The sequence below is a fragment of the Myotis nattereri genome, assembly GCF_964212035.1.
Source record: "Myotis nattereri genome assembly, chromosome: 5".
Taxonomy (NCBI): Eukaryota; Metazoa; Chordata; class Mammalia; order Chiroptera; family Vespertilionidae; genus Myotis; species Myotis nattereri.
Genome location: NC_138080.1, coordinates 94,930,098 through 94,952,282, shown reverse-complemented (window position 1 = coordinate 94,952,282; position 22,185 = coordinate 94,930,098). Strand labels below are relative to the sequence as shown.

General features: G+C 32.8%; 1 protein-coding gene across 4 annotated transcripts in view; it reads left to right on the top strand.

Moving 5' to 3' along the window:
* Positions 1-22,185, top strand: part of CLINT1 (clathrin interactor 1) — a 54,850-nt gene that overhangs the window by 20,582 nt on the left and 12,083 nt on the right. For all 4 annotated transcript variants that reach the window (XM_081092657.1, XM_081092656.1, XM_081092655.1 and 1 more), the window contains exons 2-8: positions 5,030-5,134; positions 5,640-5,736; positions 7,237-7,345; positions 8,311-8,475; positions 11,467-11,644; positions 15,033-15,279; positions 17,653-17,722. In XM_081092657.1, coding sequence (XP_080948783.1) covers positions 5,030-5,134; positions 5,640-5,736; positions 7,237-7,345; positions 8,311-8,475; positions 11,467-11,644; positions 15,033-15,279; positions 17,653-17,722 — 971 coding nt within the window. The remainder of the gene's footprint in view (positions 1-5,029; positions 5,135-5,639; positions 5,737-7,236; positions 7,346-8,310; positions 8,476-11,466; positions 11,645-15,032; positions 15,280-17,652; positions 17,723-22,185) is intronic.

The following is a 22,185-nucleotide window of genomic DNA, read 5'->3' as shown; positions in this document are numbered from 1 at the left end:
ACTTTTTAAAAAAATATATTTTATTGATTTTTTACAGAGAGGAAGGGAGAGGAATAGAGAGTTAGAAACATCGATGAGAGAGAAACATCGATCAGCTGCCTCACGCACCCCCCCCACTGGGGATGTGTCTGCAACCAAGGTGCATGCCCTTGACGGGAACCAAACCTGGGACCCCCCAGTCCGAAGGCCGACGCTCCATCCACTGAACCAAACCCGCCAGGGCTGAAAAGTAACTTTTAAATAAAGGCTTTATTTTCAGGAATCATTCTTCCCTAATATATAGTTTTTAAAAATAATTTTTAATACCAATAGTAGGTACTTAAATTATGTCCTGTAGTTTTACATACATAGAACTTGATTTGTATATATATTTTAGTACATATACATATATTTTAGTTAGTAAAAGTAAACATTAGAAGTATAAATAATACTTCCCCTCATGTGGTCTATCATGATGCTTATTTCCCTTTACAGAGTTAAAGTGTAGCTAATGATATATTATTTGATTTATATTTTTAATGATATTTAATAATTTCCTTTGATTACAATATGTTCATGGGGTAATTTTGGAAAATTCAGCAAAGTTGTAAGAAAAACATACTATTATTTAAAACCATTATTTTGAGCTGTCTTTGTCTTTTGCTGCCTGTTTTCTGTTTCTCTGACCCTCTGTGTCTTAAGTGTGGATGGGAGTATGCATGTGTACGATAAAATAGAAGTTTAAAGATCCAAAAGAAAATACTGCTAAATATTTTCCTGACCTTGGAGTGAATGAAGTATTTATAATAAGTTTAAAACAAAAAGAAAAAACTATATTAGAAATGTAGACACATTTGAATCCATTTTTAAAAAAAGTAAAATTCAAAAGGCAAGCTGGAAAAAATATTTCTTACATCATTCCGTTTTAATTTCCTTATTCCTTTGTTAGTAGTTAGTACTGGATTACACTTATACTTTACTTTTCCTGTAGTGTATAGTTTTGTTTTAATAAAGCCTATTTTTGAACTTTTGACAGAAAAATTATAAATGACTATACAAATATTTTTCTTACCATTTTATTGATTTTTCTTAATGCAGATTAGAAGCATTGACCATTTGTAAGTAAAAGCCCATTTTAGCTTTTACTTTCAACCAATTTTTGCTTCTAAAACCTGGACTCAAACTGTTGTCAAGTAAAGTAACTTGATATTTTATCATTAGTGAGTGGTGAAATAAGCAGAAAATGGGGAATAAAGAGGAAGGCTAAAGTGAACATTAATAATTTACAGATTGAGGAATCAACCCTCAACTAATTGAACTTGGTCTATGTTCACGCAGCCATGAAGCATGTGTATAGAGCTTGCAGACAGTAAGTTTTAGCAGTCGGCATTAAAGATCCAGTGAGTGAGAGGTGCTGGGTTGTCTGGAGTTAAGTATACTCACTGGGGACTCTTAATTTTGTCCTACCTATTTACTAGGGTTTGTGAGGAACAAAAGTAAACTGTGAAAGAACTGTGGAAGCAATTAGCAGTTTTACAAATAAAAGAAATAATGATTTTAATTGTGGATTTTATCCTTGGAAAAAACAATTGTTCAGTATTGCTTAAAGGTAAAATCTTCAGGACATGATCAGCTTATATTCTTTGGTATAATCTATATATATATAAAAGGCTAATATGCTAAGTGTCTCTCCTATCGTCTGACCGGTTGCTATGATGCACACTGATCACCAGGGGACAGACACTCAACGCAGGAGCTGCCGAGCTGCAGTGACTTGGCAGCTGTGGTTCTGGGGTGACACACCCTGAAACCAGAGAGGAGGGCACCTGATTCTTCACAGGGTCACATGATTCCACCTTCGGCCATGGGTTATGTTGTTGCTGGGGCACTGTTGACCCCGAATCTGGTTTACTGCACACTTGCGTTTGCATTCCACAACCTGTACAACAGCAACTTTGCAGAATGCCCTCTCGTACTCTAGGACTCCTTGGGGGATGTCGGAGAGCCAGTTTCGGCCAGGCCGAGGGACCCCACCTGCTGGAGGGACCCTGCTCACTCACAGATGCTGGGGAGGGACTGCAGGAGGTTGGCTCCAGGACGTGTCCGGCCCATCTCACTCACCTTCTAATTAATTTCCTTTCAATGGGCACGAATCAGTGCACCAGGTCACTAGTTTCTTATAATTTTGTTTGCAGAATAGATCAGAGACCTTTGTCTGAATTTTATGTTTTAAAAAACTGATGAGAGAGCCCCCTCTAGTGTCTGAAATATCCATTTTTAAACATTTGTGTCAATCATGGGAAGTTTAGGGAATAAATTAGCTGCTTTTTCCTTTCACATCTGGACATAATTTTTTTTAACTTTTCTTTTTGGAGGGAGGGAGGGTTTTTCCTTTTTTTTAAAGGTCACCGGAATTATGGGTAGGGTGTGGATTGAGGGCAATAGAAAACATGGGAAAGGAAAGATCAAAATGCCATTTCTACCTTTTTAGAAATAGTTATTTTTGAATGACCTGGAAAAAGGCCAAACTATACAGTGTTGTTTTGTTTTAGTTTACATTTGTTTCTGAATTGAATGAGTCTTAAAAATACTTTGTTTTGAAATTCTTCGTGATTAGATCTCATCTTAAGAGAATTCTTTCCAGTTTCTGAAGCAAGATTTATTGGAAAATGACTTTAAAATAGAGCCTGCTTCTCTTCGTGGAAGTGTTCTCATTTTGTTATTTTGTTGTTGTTATTATTGCCATATCTTTCTGTGGATATACCTTATAACGATATTGTACGTCTGTTTTAATGGCAAGTTGTCATTTTGCATAGTTCCCATTGTTTTTGGAACCAAGGAAATAAGGAGATTCTTAAATTCTTGGCTCTCTGCCACCTCTCCTTCTAAACACACAATATTCCAACCCACAGGCCTTCAGCTAAGAATTTTGTGAAGGGTTACGGAAACAGGACCTTTCTCATTTGACCCATGGGCTTTTGTGGCTTGAACAAGGAGAGCAGTGTTCTGAAAGCAACAGCATTTAAGGCTCTCGTGAAATATTTCAGGAGTATGGACTGAGAGATTAACTTCTTTCATCTTATCCTCAAATTAAACAATGCAAACAGATTGCAAGTGCATTCTTGATAATGAAATGCTTGGATGAACTATAATCCTAATTGCTATTGTTCATTCCCACAGCTGCATTTTGACACTTTTAACTGCCTACGCCACACATTCTTCAGCCAGTAGGACAAACAAAAGCATTCTGAAATCAATCATTTTGTGGCATCTTAAATTGCAAATCTGTCATTGGCTGCCTTGATTTTATTTTGGTTCCATTGTTGACAAAATTAGGAAAAAATATGATTATTCTCTTTATACATAAAATTATTGTCAATAGAATCATTAGTGGATTTTTATGTAAGTTCACTCATTAATAGTATTAAATTTTAAAGGAGGCAGTGGAGATTGTGTTTTATTTTAACCCCAGGGAAATAACTTGTATTTATTTTATCATACTAATTTTCCAAGATTTAAAAGAAAATAATAGTGTTTTGCTTTTCTTCCTTAGTAGAACAGTATTTTGGATGTAAATCTAGAAGTCGGGTTTATTCTGTGATTTGTATAATTCATAATTATACAAGTCATAATTATATGCATAATGGTTCTTTTAAAATTTGACCCAAAACTGTTTATAACTAGTCTGTTCCTTCAAAATAAATTGAAGTGTTTTCAGTAAATCTGAAATTTATCTTTTGTTGTGTTCGAGAAAGATTCAGTTGCCAATTTTAATCAAACCTTTCTTATTTTAACAGTAAAATTGTTTGATGGCTGAAAAACTATACAGCAAAAGTTGGGTCTATTTAAGTAATAGTTACCAAATTCTGATTTCTCATTATTTCTAAGAATTAATTTTAAGTGGGAGATTTGAATTACCATATTCATTGTCATCTATTGTAACAATTGTTTAGTAACAATTGGAACTTTAGATGTCAAATTAATGGTGGTATAGTGTGTCACATTTTCAGAGGATTTCTTTACTCCTCAGCATATCTTTGAATTCTTAAATCCGTATAAGTATGTGAAATTGCTTTAAATATCAAGCAGTTTTGCCATCTGATGTTTTAAATTTAAGGTACTCTTTAATCATTTTTTTATAAAAATATTTAATATTTTAAAATTCTAATAGGTGATTATTATCTTTAAGAATAAAAGCATAATAGCTAACATATTAAGGACTTCCTATATGTCAGACACTGTGCTAATAATTAAGTACCATTTGATATGCTCCCTTTGAATTAGTAATCTTATTCTAATTTTGCATTTGAAGAAGCTGAGTTAGAAAGAATCAAAATAGTTTTGTCAAAGGTTACAAAGTGATTGGAATGAGATTTTTCTGACTCCTAGAAGCCATGTTCTTGACCACTGATGAAGTCTAAGTGAAAGTTAAATGATTATCATACAATCTCCTGATGGAATATCCTATAGCCATTAAAAGTGTGGGTTACAGTGACTATATAGTGAGGTTCAAAATGTATATAAGTTAAAAAGATTAAGTGTTTACAGTTAAATGTTCAAAGTGGTTCTAAACATTTTTTTGGAGTGTTTTATTTGTTATTGCTTTTTTAAAAAAATATAAATAATGTTCAGCTGTTATATAATTTTGTCAATTAATTTCCAGAATTTCTGTAAGCCAGAAATTTCAGACTGCATGTAAACCAGTTCTAGTCAGGAAACTGACAACTTCAGTTTATAATAAACTCTATCATGTTCAATTTTCTTTTTAATTTGACCCCAAACCATTTTTTACTAGACTTATGCCAGTTCTAATATAATCTATTATCAGTATCCTTGAAGAGTAATGGAATAGTAAAATCTTCTTAAAGATAACTTAAATGTGCTATATAGTGTCCTCAGGGTAGCTGGTGCATAGAAGGTATTTTCTTTTCCACCCTGTAGAGGTATCTCATTAGGACAACCAGTAGTGTCATTATTAAGTTTTCATGTGTTTCTCACATTTTGATGCTAATCTTTGTGCGTATGTGCGTGCATTTTTTTTCCTTTGCAGCACCAATGTGGTTATGAATTATTCAGAGATCGAGTCTAAGGTTCGAGAAGCAACGAATGATGATCCTTGGGGACCTTCTGGGCAACTCATGGGAGAGATTGCCAAGTAAGTTATAATTTGACTCAGCAGTGCAGAAAGAATGCAAGTATCTTTACATAGAAATGGGAAATTTGCTTTCAGTTTTAAGTCGTTTAGCTGCCAGATAGAAATTTTGCATAATCATTCAAATATTAATGGAGGAAGTTTTTTTACACCGGATCCATTCCCTTTAAAAATTAGCTCAAAAAAGTAAAGCAAAAATTTTTGTCAATGAAGTTTAAAGACTTACTGTAACTTACCATGTAAAAGTTTGACATGTGTATAAAATAACTTGAAATAAACTTATGAACATTTGAAGACTTGTAAAATATAATATTTGTTATTGGGGTTTATAAATGTACTAGATATTATACAAAATATAGGAAAAACACTTTTAAGGAAGCATATCATTAAATTTTTTTAATTAAGCTTACCTTTTTTAAGGCTCTTTAGGAAAACATAGTAACTTAGAACAAGCCTGCCATCTACTGTCAAAATTAACATATTGCAAGGAAAATTATTCTCTTTTCAGGGCTACATTTATGTATGAACAATTTCCAGAACTTATGAATATGCTTTGGTCACGAATGTTAAAAGACAACAAAAAAAATTGGAGAAGAGTTTATAAGGTATGGGCATTAGTCTGTTTTTATTACTTAACATGTTTAAAAAGAATGCTTGAAATTTTAAGGTGTATGTTCATAAGTGACAATAAATCCTAGAATATCCTAAAACAGGTATTTGTGTTCTGTTTTCTAGTTACCATGAACAACTATTCTTAAAATGTTTTAAAATAATATTAATACTACTTCTAAATGTTGAATTTTTTATTTTATAGGTTAAAATTTTTCCAACTAAAAACATTTATGCATATCAGAAGTAATGAATCTATAGTAGTATGCATATTTAGTGTATGAGCAATTAAGATGAAAACCTTAGTTTAATATGGTTTGTCATCTCTACATAAAATTTTGCCTTATAACAGTATTATTATATTCTGCACCAAAAATGTTAGTTTAAAATAAAGTTAGAGAACCTGTTTTGATCTCCTAATATAATCGAGAATATTAAGACAAGATAGTCATCTCTTCTTCCTTTCCCACCATAATTTTCTTGCTTCTTGGAATAAGTTCTAATATGCTTTCGAAAATGGTGTATAATATTTATATTTGAAATTTTGAAAACAATATTTCTGGCTTTCAGGATTGGAAAACAATGTTTTAGTTACATGTTTTGTATGCTGTTTGTTTCTGAAAACATTCACTGTCATTTCCTCAACTTGTACAGTAGTTGTGATAAAATAGTTAAAATTTCTGTAAATTAAATTTTTTAAATTAGAGTTAAAAATAATCTTGTGTAAACTACTTTTTAGGGGACACATCTGTAATACTCTCAACAATAAAGAAAAAATAAATAATAACACAAAATAAAAAAATAAATCAAGAATAGTTCCTGGTAGAGGGAGGGTTTTTACCACTCAATTTTGCCAACTTAGCTAAATTTTTATACATCTTACCTTTATGTGAGGTTTGTTTCAAGCAAAGTTAAGATCAAAATGCACAATTCAGTTCTTTTAATGTAACTGTGCAGTATTCACCACTATCTAATACCAGAACATTTTCATCACCTCAAAAAGAAACCTCATAAACGTTTTTACCCCTCTTTATTTGTTAGCAGCAAGTGTTTGAAACAAAAGCCATATTATTAACCCCCAAAATTAAATTTTATCTGTGGAAAATGCTGTGGGATCTTATAATTACTATATAGTTGTTCTCTTTAAACTAACGTTCTAACTAATTACACTTCCATAATGCCCAGATGAAAAGTAAAAACTGAGCCAGCTTTCTGAAAGTTTAGTATTCATTTATATCATACATTCAAATATTTCTTAACATCTGAATTTTATTTTTAATCTTCTGACACATGGTATTCAGTGGATAGTGCTTGGTATAAGGGGAACTTCAAATTGATAAGTTTTAGACTGTATAAAGTTTAATACACACAAAGAGTTTCCTCTCCCCTCATGAAGATTATTTATTTGCTAATGTCGGGATTATTTTTTTAACCATTTACCAAAGCTCTACCAGTATTTATTTTGTTAAATCATTTGGTGCGTTTTATTTTTACAGTCATTGCTGCTCCTAGCTTACCTCATAAGGAATGGATCAGAGCGTGTTGTTACAAGTGCCAGAGAACACATTTATGATTTGCGATCCCTGGAAAATTACCACTTTGTAGGTGAGCAATAGAAAAACCTTATAAGCAAATTAAAACAGTAGTTGGAGTTGTCAGTCACCTGAACCAGCTTAGAAGCTTCTCCTCTCTAATTAGAATGTGACTGTTGCTGGTTGTGTGACGAGTGCAGAATCCAAGACGTGGGGCCCTAGAGTATTAATTAGTGAAGACAAGAACTTGCAGAAAAGACTGGCTAATAACAACAGAACCAACACAACATGAGTGTTCGGGTTTATATTAAAATATGCACTGGAGACTGGTCCCCTGTGGTGTCCATAAAGGAATAGCTTTAATCAGATGGGAAGAAAAGGTTAGAGCTCCAAAACACACACATCTGTTTGAAGCTGGGGATTCTCTTCCTCCACCAAATAATATTTACTGTGCAAAGGCAGCAAGGCCAGAGTGTGTTTGGAATGTGAAAGAGGATACAGAATGAACCACATTTCATTTTGTAGTGTACCCCAGTTGAAAGCACTTTAAAATTCAGTTTTCAGCTATACTAAATTCTGGTAATTAGTGTTTTCAAACTTGTATTGGGAAAACCAAGGAATTGGGGGTGGGTACTTTTCAGTCATTAATTGTGAATTTTAATGACTGAAATGAGTTTTGCTTTTTGTTTTGTTAAAATATTATTGAAAAAGAAAATAACATTCATGGATATAAGTCCATTTCATATGATCATTATTAGTAATCCTTCTTAGTGGATCTTTAATTGATCTTGCATAGCATTATTATCTCTGGTCCTTTATAGTTAACCTTTACAGGCTCTTAACAAACCAAATTTGCATCTCAAACCTTAGAATTTGCTGATGAGGAAATGACAAATTTTAACAACACATTTTGCCTCTTTTAAAATATTGAAGTTAGTTTTTTATGTTGAAATTTTCATGCCTGTTTTTTGTGTTGAAGAATTCGATACAGATTAACTAAATTCTTAAGGTTTTGTTTCTCCCTTACCATCCTCACAGATGAGCATGGCAAGGATCAAGGTATAAATATTCGCCAGAAGGTTAAAGAATTGGTTGAATTTGCCCAGGATGACGACAGGCTTCGTGAAGAGCGAAAGAAAGCAAAGAAGAACAAAGACAAATATGTTGGGGTTTCCTCAGACAGTGTTGGAGGATTCAGATACAGTGAGTATCAAAAACAGACTGGCACCTAAATATCAATTTAGCTTCTGGGATGTATTTTAAGAATCATTGAAATAGGAAAGACCAAAATGCTATTTTTTTAGGAATACATAGAATACTGAAATATACATAATAGTCATTTCAGCTCCTGTTACATGAATTTTAGGAATCTCTTTATTTTTTACTTTGGTGGATTCAAGAATATGATTTTAACCATTAATTGTTAAATGACTGCAATAAAACTATATATCCTGCTCTCTTGGGATTATCATTCTTTAAAATAAGGATTTCTCTAATTCACCATTTAGCGCATAAAAATATGAATTTTGATCAAGAGATGATCTTTCTAATTTGAAACCAATTTAGCTGTTTTGGGCCAAAAATAGATACTAATATTCCTATAAGTTAGTTCAGCCTCAGTTTTTTCCCTTCATTAGGCAGTGCATTAATTTGCCATAGAAAAAGGTGACTGGCAGTACCATCAGTTTTCATCAGGCCTATCATTGTATTGTTCCTAACACATTTCAGAGCAGCTAGAACATTCATCTCCTATGTTTATTTTATTTATATCCTCACTGAGGATATGTTTATTGATTTTAGAAAAAGAGGGAGGGAGGAGGAGAGGGAAAGAGAAACATTGATGTGAGAGAAACATCACCCTGTTGCCTCCTGTATGCATCTTGACTGAGGTTTTAACCACCAACCTGGGAATATTTCCTGACCAGGAATCAAACCCGCAACCTTTTGGTGTACGGGACAACACTCCAACCAACTGAGCTACCTAGCAGAGCTCCCGTGTTTATTTTTAATGTAATCATAGTTTGCCTAAAATAGATCACTAGATGCTTGAAACATACAGAAAGTATCAGAGTATGTCTCTTTGGTCTCGGCTCTACTGGAGCTCTGGTCACCCCTAGTCATTTTGTGGACACAGTGCTCTGTATACTTAACTGCATATTGGGGCTTTCCAACTCTCCCCACCCATATCTGAATTGTTTATATTTGGATTATACTGAGAAGTTATAACTCATCATTGGAACTGTGTGAAAACTTTCTATTTCTTGTCTTATGATTACCAACTAGGATAAAAGAATATTTTCACTCCTTTGCAACTCTGCTTTCTTGCCCACAAGAAAAAATACTGCACTTAACTAGCTGTTAGAGGATGTTTCTAACAGCAAAAAAATTTCTTTATGTATCAGCATCAAAAGGGAATTTGTGAATCTGGAAAAAATATTTATATTAAATAAATCACATAAATATGTTTTGGAGTTTTTATTTGTTTAGGGGAATAAGACATTTTTAGATTATTTGTCTAAGTAATTTTTGTTCTTTAACTTTTTCAAACTAGCTATAGCAATTTAATGTGTTTTTTAGTAGAAATTGCTCTTTGCAACTTATTTCCTCATTCTACTTGCTTAGAATCCTCCTTTTTACCAGCACAATGTAGAATTAGAAAAATTTAGAAAATTGAATAAGTTTTCAGAGTCAGTCACAGTGAACTAATATACAGTATTTGCAGTGGAGATGAGTTGTACATCCTATCTATTGCATCACATTCTTTTATAAATTATTTTCAGAGACCTGACTAATCAACTTTAACTATTTTATATGTGTGTGTGTTTTTTATTTTGACATCAGATAATATCCTGCCAATATCCAGTATCTTTGGCACACATTTAGTATGACATCTACCACAATAACCAGTTTAGTTTTCATCTACTTTGATTTTTCTGGTAAAAAAAAAAAATTTCAGTCTGGTTTATCACATTGTCATTGAAATGTACATTATTAGAAAAACCACCATTTTAATAAAACCATCCTGGTTTAAATTTAATAAGCTTTATTCATGTTTTGTTCAAGTTGGTGGTCACTTTCAGATTAGTAGACATATTTTAAAATCCTCAAGCTCTTACAGAAAATTTTGACTTTGTTGTTTTAGCAGACAACTCAGTAAATGGTTTTATTCAATCTCCAAAGGACATATATGCCATCAGAACTTGTTAACCAAAGTTCAAAACAAAAGATCTCTTAGCCACATTTGTATTATGTTATTTCTCATTGCTCTTCCCCTTTTTCTCCAACCTGTCTTAATTTTCAATGTTTTCTTCTCTTTAACCTCATGGCTTCTCTGTACCTTCTATTCTTGCCTCAAGTTTGAGTTTGGATATGGACAGGGAAATGGAAAAGTTCCCTTTAATGTTCATAATTCCTTTCTCTCCTTTGGACCCCAAGGTCAAGGATGAAAACAGATCTTGACATTTTGGGGTTTTTTGTTCACTGCCATGATCTATTCCCTTCATGCTCAAATTCACTGAGGCTCCATAGGTTTTGCTAGTCCCAGCATATGTTTGTTCTGAACTGCTTGAGCATACTTCATGATTCCAGTCTGTGTAGCTTTTGGTAGTTAGAATATTTTTTTCTTGTTATTGTAATTAAAAGATGCTTTCTCATGTCATGAAGTCCATTGAGTTATATGTCTAGTTAGATACTAAGGAATGACATTTATGAGTCTTTACAGCACATTGGGATATGTAGCATCCTATATCTTGTGCTTTAGGAGACTTTGCCATCCAGTACTTTCCTAATAATTGAAAAATCCTTGAGAGACAGGAATGAAATATAATTCATTAAGTGACTTTTGTGAAAACAGAAAGATTTCCATTTCTCCTTTGCTTATATAGCCTGTTGTGGTTCTTGTGTTTCCCTCTACTCCTTCCAGCAGCCTTTAAGAACTTCCTGACAATGCTGTGCTATGCATTAAGGTCATGCAAGTTTTCATAAATAAAAGCTTTTGAATCTGCATTCCTGCCACCTAATGACTGGCAGTACATGCTGTGCCTTGCTGTAATTGTGTTGATTCAGCACTGTGGGAGCTTTCTGTTTTCCTTTGAAAACTATTTTATTATGAGGAAAAGCTTCAGAAATAAGAACTGTAGATACCTTCTGAATTTAATATCCTTAGAGTTGCTTCTCTTTTTAATGCTTATATAGGTGAAAGATATGATCCTGAACCCAAATCAAAATGGGATGAGGAGTGGGATAAAAACAAAAGTGCTTTTCCATTCAGTGATAAATTAGGTGAACTGAGTGATAAAATTGGAAGCACAATTGATGACACCATCAGCAAGTTCCGGAGGAAAGATAGAGAAGACTCTCCAGAAAGATGCAGGTATTAACACTTTGTATTCTGGGTCACTTGGAGAGGGTGCTAAAGTTATGCAGCTGGTTTTGTTTTTGTTTTGTTTTGGGTGTTATCATTATTTGAGGTTCAGCTTTTTCCCCCTAATATATTTAAGTTTTAGGTACCCAGAAAAATTGTGCATAAAGTACAAAGTTGCCATATTAACACACATAAAATTTCTACTGTCATTAACATCTCATATTAATATTGTTCATTTATTAACAATTGATAACCAATATTGATAAATTGTTAACTCTGTTGTTTGCATTAGGTTCACTGTGTTGTACGGTTGACAAATGTATAATATCCACCATTATAGAACCATATAGAATAGTTACCCTGCCCTAAAAATGCCCCATGCAAAAATATGGAATGATTTATGAATTTGCATGTCATCCTTGCACATGGATCATGCTAACCTTCTCTGTATTATTCCAATACTAGTATGTTTGTTGCTGATGACTGGCTGTGCAGCTGTTTTTAAAATTCAAGGTCAAACATTATTTGAAATTTGTATTAACACGCTTTCCATATTGTCTGTGTCCATTTATTTCTAAAGTTATCACATTTCCTATATGTTTTTATTGAGGCTATTTATTGGAATTACTTTTTTGCCAATAAGAACTTTCAGAGCTTATTTTTCATTTGGGCATCAGATTATCCAGAAATCTCAGATATTGCTGAGGGAAAACAAAGTTTATTATATTAAATTTAAAACTAGGGTTTGAAATTTGACTCCTCCTGTGACATTTCATTATGATTCTGTGCCAGTGTGTACCAGAAAAAAAAAATTCCAAATGGATTTTTGGACTAAATGTTTTTGAGTATAGACCTATATTTTCACAAACTACATTTTCTAATGGTAGGGCATTTTTATTTAGATTTATATAGAGCAATACTTGGAATAGCATTAATTTTTTTTCTACTTACCAATATAGCTATAATCTAGTTTTCCTTCTAGTTAAAAGAGCAATGTATGTTGAGCACTTCACTTGCAAAGCAGGTTTTATAAGATGTTTTAATCATTTGTGCCCCATAGTATTTCTGGTAGGCTAAAAAAAGGGTTTTTACCTTTACTGTATAGAAGTAAAACCTGAGGTCCATTAAGGCTGTGTGGAACTTGCTTAAAATAATAATTAGTGATGGAAGCCTTCAAGTGACTTCTTATAACTAAGTACTATCTCTTTTTTTCCTTAAAACATATTAATAGTTCAGATTTAGGGGTCATCAAAAGAGGAAATATAATTTTGAAACTAGGGATTTTTTAATATTTGTTTAGTGTTTTCATATATATTAAATCCCTGGAATTCCTGTCTTTTTCAACAATGTTTCTAGATATGATCTTTGAAGAGCTAGAATTTATTTTTAGTGCTTTGAATATGTATATCTATTTTATAACTACATTTCTAGCTCTTTAATACTGAAATAGTTACATATGGTAATAAATACTAAACTTTGGGAAACGGTGCCTACTTCAAATATTCTGTGCAATTTTTCTCTCATTAATGTTCTTGTGGCCTGTGTGTTTACATTTTTATTTTGGTTTAGAAAATACAGAAGCCGTATATTCTATTGCTGTTTCCTGAAGAAGTGTGGGAATCAGGTAGATAAGGTGGTTAGACATCAATGTATTCTGGTGTTAGTACTTTCCTTAGCCCTTCCATTCCCACATTCTCAGTTTTTCTTTCTGGGCTTTTGTCGTCTTATTCTTGTTTTTTTTCTTTTTCTACCTTGATTTTTTTTCTATGTTGACTCTAAGACAGGATCTGCTAGAGTTCCTAACTCTCTTATATAGAGAGTATCCAAGTTTAAGATTGAAAATACAGTGTGTATTTTTTATCCTAGTAATTAAAGGGCACACCAGGGACTTTACATCTTGGAGTATTTGTAAGGAAAAGAGTAGATTTTTGGACAAAGTTGCATGTTACTCTGGCATATTACTAGAATTTTAAACTTCTTAGTTCATTATTAAATTCAAAAATTTTTGAACATAGATCAGATCTGAGGCTTCCATTTCATTGTGTGCTAGTCAGGTGTATGTTATCAAATTGTAAAGAAATTACTTTGTATTGAAATAAAATTGGACCTCAGAAAGGTATGAAATTTCTGTTTTACTTACAGGACTGATGATGGGGATCTTTAGGTCATTTGTGCTGAGAAGTTATATAGTAAGTGATAAGGGCTTTTAAACACTTACTCAGGATTTGTAGATTCCCTAAAATGCTTATAGATAAAAAAAAAAAAAAAAAAAAATGCATTTAATCCCTTTGCTGTGTGTAGGAAGCCATTCTTCTTGATCCTTGATTTATACAGATTTAGAATGAAACCATTCAAATGTGTTTATATTTAAGTAGAAATTGTGTTAGATTAGTCTGAGTTAAATTACATTTAGTAATAATAGTCATAGTTTTAAAGAGAATTTTCAGTATTTTATTTCAGGGTATTTTAAAATTAAGATTTATAAACCACCTACTCTAAAATTAATATAGGTAATGGAGTATACTTTAGATAATTTCTCTCTGTGTTCTACTTGCACCAAAGAAAACCACAAAAACCCCAATGCTTTATTACTGAAAAATGGACTAGTGCTGGCATTTTTTAATTCATGGCATATGAAAAACTCGGGTTTTTTTACTCATTTTGTATTTTTTCTTCTACACTGTTAAAAAAATCTTTTTGAATGTGCCTGAAAAAACATTTCAAAACATTGTAAATATTTGTTTTAAAGATTTGTTTTCTGTGAAGCAATGTATTTGATCTACTGATATTATAGTAAAAAAGAGCACAGTTGTTGTAAAGTGTATTACCTTATATTTCTCTGCATTTATAGTGTTTAATCATTTTAATTTAAATGATAATATTTAAAACATATCCATAGAAATTGAAATATTTTCTTATGTATTGCATTAGTATATGAGAGTCAATGACAGAATTAAGTTATATAAATGGAACGATAGTCCCACACAATCCATTTCAAAAAAATGGTCATCAAATGCAGATGTTGGAACTCCTAGGGTCTCCTCTTTTGATTCTGATACGATAATCTGTTAATTTTTAATTAAGATTTAAATCTATAATAAATAAGCACTTCATTTATTTCAGATATTTTTTGTTTGTACACATTTATGTAAATACATTTTTATAGCAGTGTTTTAGACTTATCTAGGGAATTGGTTGGGTTCCCACTTTCCCTCCCCAACACACACATGTCATTATTCATATAGCTTAGATAATATTCTGTTGATCCCTGTCAAATAGTCAAAGTATGGAATTTTAGAGTTACTGTATTTGAAATTCTCTAGCTCAAGTCACCGAGGACTCCATTTTAAAATAATCCCTAGTCTTATTATTTTGCTTTATTTTTAATATCTTTTAGCGATAGTGATGAGGAAAAGAAAGCAAGAAGAGGCAGATCTCCCAAAGGTGAATTCAAAGATGAAGAGGAGACTGTGACGACAAAGCATATCCATATCACACAAGCCACAGAGACCACCACAACCAGGCACAAGCGCACAGCAAATCCTTCCAAAACCATTGATCTTGGAGCGGCAGCACATTACACAGGGGACAAAGCAAGTCCAGATCAGAATGCTTCAACTCATACGCCTCAGTCTTCAGTGAAGGTGGGAATGGCACGAATTTACACATTATACACAGTTTTATTTTTATAAATTACTTTTAGAATTACTGCATTAGTAGGCTTAGGCATTTCCAGACAATCATATTAATTATAGATCATTTGGCATGTATTACTCAGAGTCATTCATTAATAATAAGAAATCTCTTAGGGGAAAGAAATCTGTCTAATTCCTGAATGAATGTCTGCACTTTCTATGAAAGTAGAAATGACACTCTTGGTTCATTTGGGAAAGGTTGTGAATCAGAATATAGTACATCTGTTTCCGTCTAGTTACACCTCTGGTTACCAAGTACAACGAGATTCACTAAAGAAAACATGGGAATATTTGGAAGTTGTAAGAAAGGGCAAAAGAGGACCAAGTAGATGTATAGGGGAAATGGTCTCATTTAATACAGAGATGGCGCCTTTAAGTGGGAAGCTTATTTATTTGGTGGACACTACTGATCCATAGTAGCTCTTGCTCTTGTACCTTCCTCATTTATTTTTTATTCACTACAGAAATGGATGTTCACCTACTAGATACCTGGTCACAGCTAGTCCTTTATTTTATTTATTTTGGGGGGGGGGGGCCTTCCGGTAAAAACAGGAAGACCTGCTGGACAAATTAAAAAAAAGAGCTGTAAGCACTCACAGCTAGTCTTTTAGACAGAAATGTGCCAAAGAGGGAGATTTATCTCAAAAAAGCTAAATTGTTTTGTCACTCCCCCTACCAGTGTTTGCTCATCTTGTATCTTTGCATCAGAAGTAGCTAAAAACTAGGGGAAACATTTTTCTAATGCATCCTGCAAATAGTAGATGACTAAAAATAAAGCTTGTCCTACTTATTGTCAAGAACAAGTAGTATGTATGCCCTAGCCGGTTTGGCTTAGTGGATAGAGCTTCGGCCTTCAGACCAAAGAGTCCCAGGTTCTATTCTGGTCAGGGGCATGTACCTTGGTTGCAGGCTCCTCTCCAGGCCTGGGTCCTGGTCAGGGCTCATGCAGTAGGCAACCAGTCAATGTGTTTCTCTCACATCAATGTTTCTTTCCCTCTCTCTTCCACTCTCCCTAAAAGTAAATGGAAAAAATATCCTTGGGTGAGTATTAAAAAAACAAAAAGAAGAACAAGTACTATGTGAACTTTTGCCGAATACCTTCTAGTTACTAGTATATAATTTCACTCACATTTGCTCTTTTCAAGTTTTGATAAAAACCTCAAAATTACAACTCAACTTTAGTTGTAGTTAAAGAGCGGATATGGCTGTTACTTCTTTCTGGTCTTAGATTCCCCCTGTTGTGGATATAGTTATTTTACTGATGGTGGCAGTACAGGATCTAATAAATAGTTAAAACCCAAATACATGATGGTTATTATGTGGAGAATTCATTTAAGGTTGCATGAAGAAAATTATCCCAACTGCATAGTTTCTAAACAATAAATCAAGATTTTTATATTTTGTAGGATTTTAAGTATCAATTGTAGTACAGTCTGAATATTGTCACTCTGCCATAAATATTTTATATTTTTTATTTTGTTTTTACTACAAAAAAAAAGTTCAGAAGGTCAGTTCTTGAAAAGTTTCTCAACTGTTGCAGATCTCTTTCAATCTCAAGGCCTTTTTGAACCATGATACAATATTTTAATCTTCAAAGCTCAAATTAACAAGCCTAGGAACTCAGTGTTTCCCTATTGCCTAGCAATTCTGTTCTCATGTAATGTGTATGTATTGAATGTATAGCATATGCTTCATAGTGCTTGGCACTATGGGGAAGAGAAAAATCATATTACAACTCCAGCCCCAATATTTAGTTTGGGAACTAAATATGAAATAATTAATGTCAAGGTATATCAAATAAAATAGAATTATACTGACTTACATAGTATGTAAACAGTAAGTGTTGCTAAAGTTCACAGAATCATAGAATTTTAGAGCTTGATAGAATGTTGGCCTGTAATCCAGTGGATCTCAGACATTCTGAAGCATTGGAATTATCAAGGGAGCTTTGTAAGACTGTACAGGCCAAGATTCCAACCCGGGCAGTATGACTCAATATATTGAGATGAGGCTGGGCATATGTACTTCTTAATGCTTCTCATGATTCCGATACATAGCATTAAGATTGAGTAGAAAGTATATGTTCCAGAGTGAAATGTAATAAGAAACAATGAGTTAGGGAAAAGAGGAATGTGGATGTTACAGAAACGATCTCTCCATAAGGATTTCTGAGTCACATCTGTTTTTTCAAGAAAACTAAATCTACCCCTAGTAAGATAATTACAGGTATTTGTGTCTAAGTTGGAAATTAGAGTACAGCAGATTCAGAAAATATAATGAAAATTAGTTTTCTAAGCTTATTAATTGTCTGTGTATTTTCAGACTTCAATGCCTAGTAGCAAGTCATCCGGTGACCTTGTTGATCTGTTTGATGGCCCCAGCCAATCAACAGGTAAGCTTCCACATTGGCTTTTTATTTTTTAGAAACCTTGGTTTAAGAGAAGTTTTTTAAAATGTCAAATAAAAGGTGGAATGAAAAATTTTTTTGTTGTGGATTTATTTTTAATATGAAATTAGTGAGACTTGAGCCTTACTTGGGGGGAATTGTCTAGTTGCCTGAAATAAGGAAGAAGGGTGCTTAAATATTTTATCGATGATTTAGTATTTCCTTAATGTCTTTACCACTGACTATTTGGGGTCCTTTGCTTTCTTCATAAGCAAAATGTACTGCTCTGCTTGTGTTACTATCTTGTGCTGAATCTTCTGTCTTTCAGTATCAGCCATGCCTAGAGTTCATTCATTTATTCAACAAGTATTTGTTGAACCAGACACAGGTCTGGGTGCTGGAGGAATATAATGCTTAGTAAAACAGAGTTCTTGCCTTCTTGGGAAGGTCAAGTGGTGGAAATGCAGTAATTGTTAATCAAGAGTCACAAGTAGTTACTTAGTTACAAACATGCTTAAAGAAAATTGAGATTTTATATTGCATTCAGTGATTATAGAGTTCTAATAAACTTAAACTCCTGTGCAACAGGTCAAACAGCTTAATAAATAAAATTTCTCTTTAAAAACAATTTTCCCCAACCTGTTTAAATTTCATTTCACATTAAATTGTAGATGGCAAGATTGGTATATAAGTAATGTGCAAAAATAAGTTTATTGTTCCTAGTTGTGTGTAATGATTTTCTAAAACTGGATTAAAATTGACATTAGTGTCTAAGTGGAAGTCGGATGGAAGTCACTTCATTAATAGTGCAGTACATATAACTCATATGAAGTCTCCTGTGATTTTCTTCTCCTTGCCCACTATCATAACAGTCTTGGACTGGGAATGAACTCATAGTGTGTCTGGTTCCACCTAGTTTCTGAAATTCTTTAATTCCCATTTTTTTCTGTAACTATAAAATGTTTCTAAAATTATCCTTTAAACTCTATTGAACTGTCATGCGTAAGGTTACAAACAACTGCATTAGTTTTCTTAACAGTTTATGTGCTTTTTGTATGTTTAAGATTTTAACTGAAGTATATTAACTGGCAGCTGGCATGAAGTCCTATAATAAAGAAATAGTGTCATAGAATATCAACTATTTTGGACTTCATGGCATGAAATATTAAAGAGCCCCTTTCGTGCATTTGTGGAAAGTGTTAATGGAGCAATCAGAGAAGAAATGACTAAGAAGGTCAGATGAGTGGATGTAACATTTTCCCTCCGTGATTGCTGTGAACAGAGAGGATTATTAAATACCTACATGCTTATTTGCTTGACAGGAACACTTTGTGTGGTTTTCTTCTCCAGTGCAAACAGTAGATTGATTAAATGGAAATAGCAATTAATATTAATATAGTAATTGACACAAATGAAATCTGGAAGGTTTAGCTTAATATTCTCTTAAAAACACACACACAATTGCATGTGGGAAGTCATCTCCTATTTGAAACAGTATGTTTAACCAGTTTGTGCAGACTTTCCCAATCAATATATAAATTCTGTTACCCAAAATATCTATTTTAGTAATATATTTGAAATTGAATTCAGCAGTGAAAAAATTGGACATTAAATCTTTAGCACCTACATACACATGAGGAAGTCTAAGAATCTACCATGTTAGTTAGCACTGCTATTTGGTATGCCATTGGGTGTCATTTACCAGATGTGCCTATGCTTATAATGTTACTATCATGCACATAAAATGGACACAAACTATAAACCTAAGCAGATATGGCATCTGTACTGCTCACCAGATAAATCTCTGAGAAAATGTTTAGATTTTCTCTTTTTATATGTTATATCCTTATTGTTAACAACTTCAAAAATATCCATGTGGTAAAATCATTGTAGGATATTTACCAGGTTTAGAAATATACATGTGAAACCCATTCATCAAGATTTACTTGAGCCCAGCCAGTGTTGCTCAGTGGTTAGGTGTCCACCTATGAACCAGGAAGTCATGGTTCAATTCCTGGTCAGGGCACATGCCTGGGTTTCAGGCTCAATCCCCAGTAGGGGGCATGCAGGAGGCATCCGATCAGTGATTTTTCTCTTATCATTAATGTTTCTATCTCCCTCTCCCTTCCTTTCTGAAATCAATAAAAATGTTTTTAAAAAAAATTTTTTTAAAGATTTACTTGAGACTATTTTGATAAATGTCCCACTGTGGTGATATTCTTTTAAAATCTGTATTCAGATAATATTTTGGTGGCTTTTATATACAGGACATTTCTAAGTAAACATTTTAAAATGAATAATATTTTAAAGTTTTTAGAAAATAAGCCAATTAGAAATAGAACACCCAAAACCATTCCATTTCATTTTTTAAGTATATCTCACTTTAAAAGTTCATGTTGTCTTCTTTGTCCCTTTGTAATTAAGGAATTTAGGTCATCGTTAACATACTATTAAATAAGTTATTTCTAGTACAATAAATGGTGTTGAAGACAAAATACACCATAGTTGATAGACATTACATGATTTGCATATGTTTTGATTTCTTTTTTTTAAGTTAACTTTTTTTAAATATTAAAGTATATCAAATCAAAATGTTCATTACATTTACATTTGAACCTATTACCTGTATCTAATAATCTCTAAAGTTTGTTGAGGATATTTACATAAATATGAACCGCGTTGTTACATCCTTAATACATCAATTTATATATTAGAGTTTCCTGGAAGTTGTCTCTAGTTTAAGCCAAATTTACAAAAGTAAAAAATTTTAATATATTCTCTTTTCACTATAAAAGTAATGCTAGAAATTTCACTAGAAATTTGATGGAAAACAAGTGATTGACCGTAGAGTTAACTATTAATTTCAGTAAATATTCTTTTTAAAATACATTTTCTATATATTCAGTCAATATATCTTAGCATTTATTGTGTGGCAAATCTTTTGTCCATTTTTTTAATTGGGGTGTTTATTCTTAAGTGGTTTTTTAAAGAATTTCTTAAATTTGTTGTATTTACATTTTTTGTCATTTAAAAAAATTTTGTGTTAGAATTTTTTATGCAGAAGTTTGTTTTCCTAATGCAATCTACATTAAATTTTTTTTGTTGAAGGAAATTTCATTTGTAGTTCAGCTATATTTTTCCTGTTCTCACAGTATTGCTTTGGAAAATACATGTTCCCAGCTGGTGACTGTAAATAACCTCCTTGCTACTCTGAAAAGGCAGATGGAAATGGTTCATTTATAATGACAGCTCTCATGTGGGAATCTTGAAGGATAGCTCTTGGTGTGAAATTTAGCAGTCTTCCACATGCAGCATTTTTTGATAGACTCTTTGATTTAAATTCCCTTAGATAGAAGTTATCTGGGGAAATGCTTAAGTATAGAAAATTTCTGTTGAATTTAAGGCATTGGTATGAATAACATCATGCATATAGGTATGGATAGTCCCTTCTAGGAGAAGACTTTTCCTAAATAAAATAAAGAGATTTTTAAATTTTAAGGTAATTTTCGGAGTTGAAGATCAAATTGTGTAAAAACACAAGTAGAATCATAATTTCTGGCACTTCAGAAGATAAAAGATAAATTCTTTTCGAGGAAGGGTGGTTTCTGTCTGTAAAATAGTTAAGTGTGTATGTTTCCATTCTTTTTTTAAATTTTTTTATTTACTGATTTTAGAGAAAGAAAGGAAGGGAGGGAGAGAGGAAAAAACATCAATTTCTTGTTCCACATATGTATGCATTCATTGGTTGGTTTTTATATGTGCCCTGACCAGGAATTGAACCCACAACCTTGGCGTATTGGTACAACTCTGTAATCAGTTTAGCTACCCAGAATGTTTCCATTCGTCACTCCCAGTGTTCTTAAATTAGTCATGTTGAAAACAAATTCCTTTATAGTATGGATGGAGAAGAGTAATATTTGCTAGAGGTATGCTATAAATATAGTATAGTTTTAATTTAGGTGTTAGAACAGCCGTGGGCAAACTACGGCCCGCGGGCTGGATTCGGCCCGTTTGAAATGAATAAAACTAAAAAAAAAAAAAGACCGTACCCTTTTATGTAATGATGTTTACTTTGAATTTATATTAGTTCACACAAACACTCCATCCATGCTTTTGTTCCGGCCCTCCGGTCCAGTCTAAGAACCCATTGTGGCCCTCGAGTCAAAAAGTTTGCCCACCCCTGTGTTAGAAGGTAGAACAGTAGAATAACCAAGGTAGGTAATTATCTAAAATATTATATTCAGGATATGACAAAAATAAATATCTTACCCAATTTGAAGTTGTAATTTACAGTACTCTGCTTTTACCTGCAACATGAATTTTCTTTGTAGCCCAGACTGAATAGGATTTAAAGATTCCTCACTTGTTTGGCATAATAAATTACATATTGATGCTTATTCACTGCTTGGATGAAGCAAATTAAAATAATCCCCAATTTTCAAATCCCTTAATGTTATAGTAAATGATTA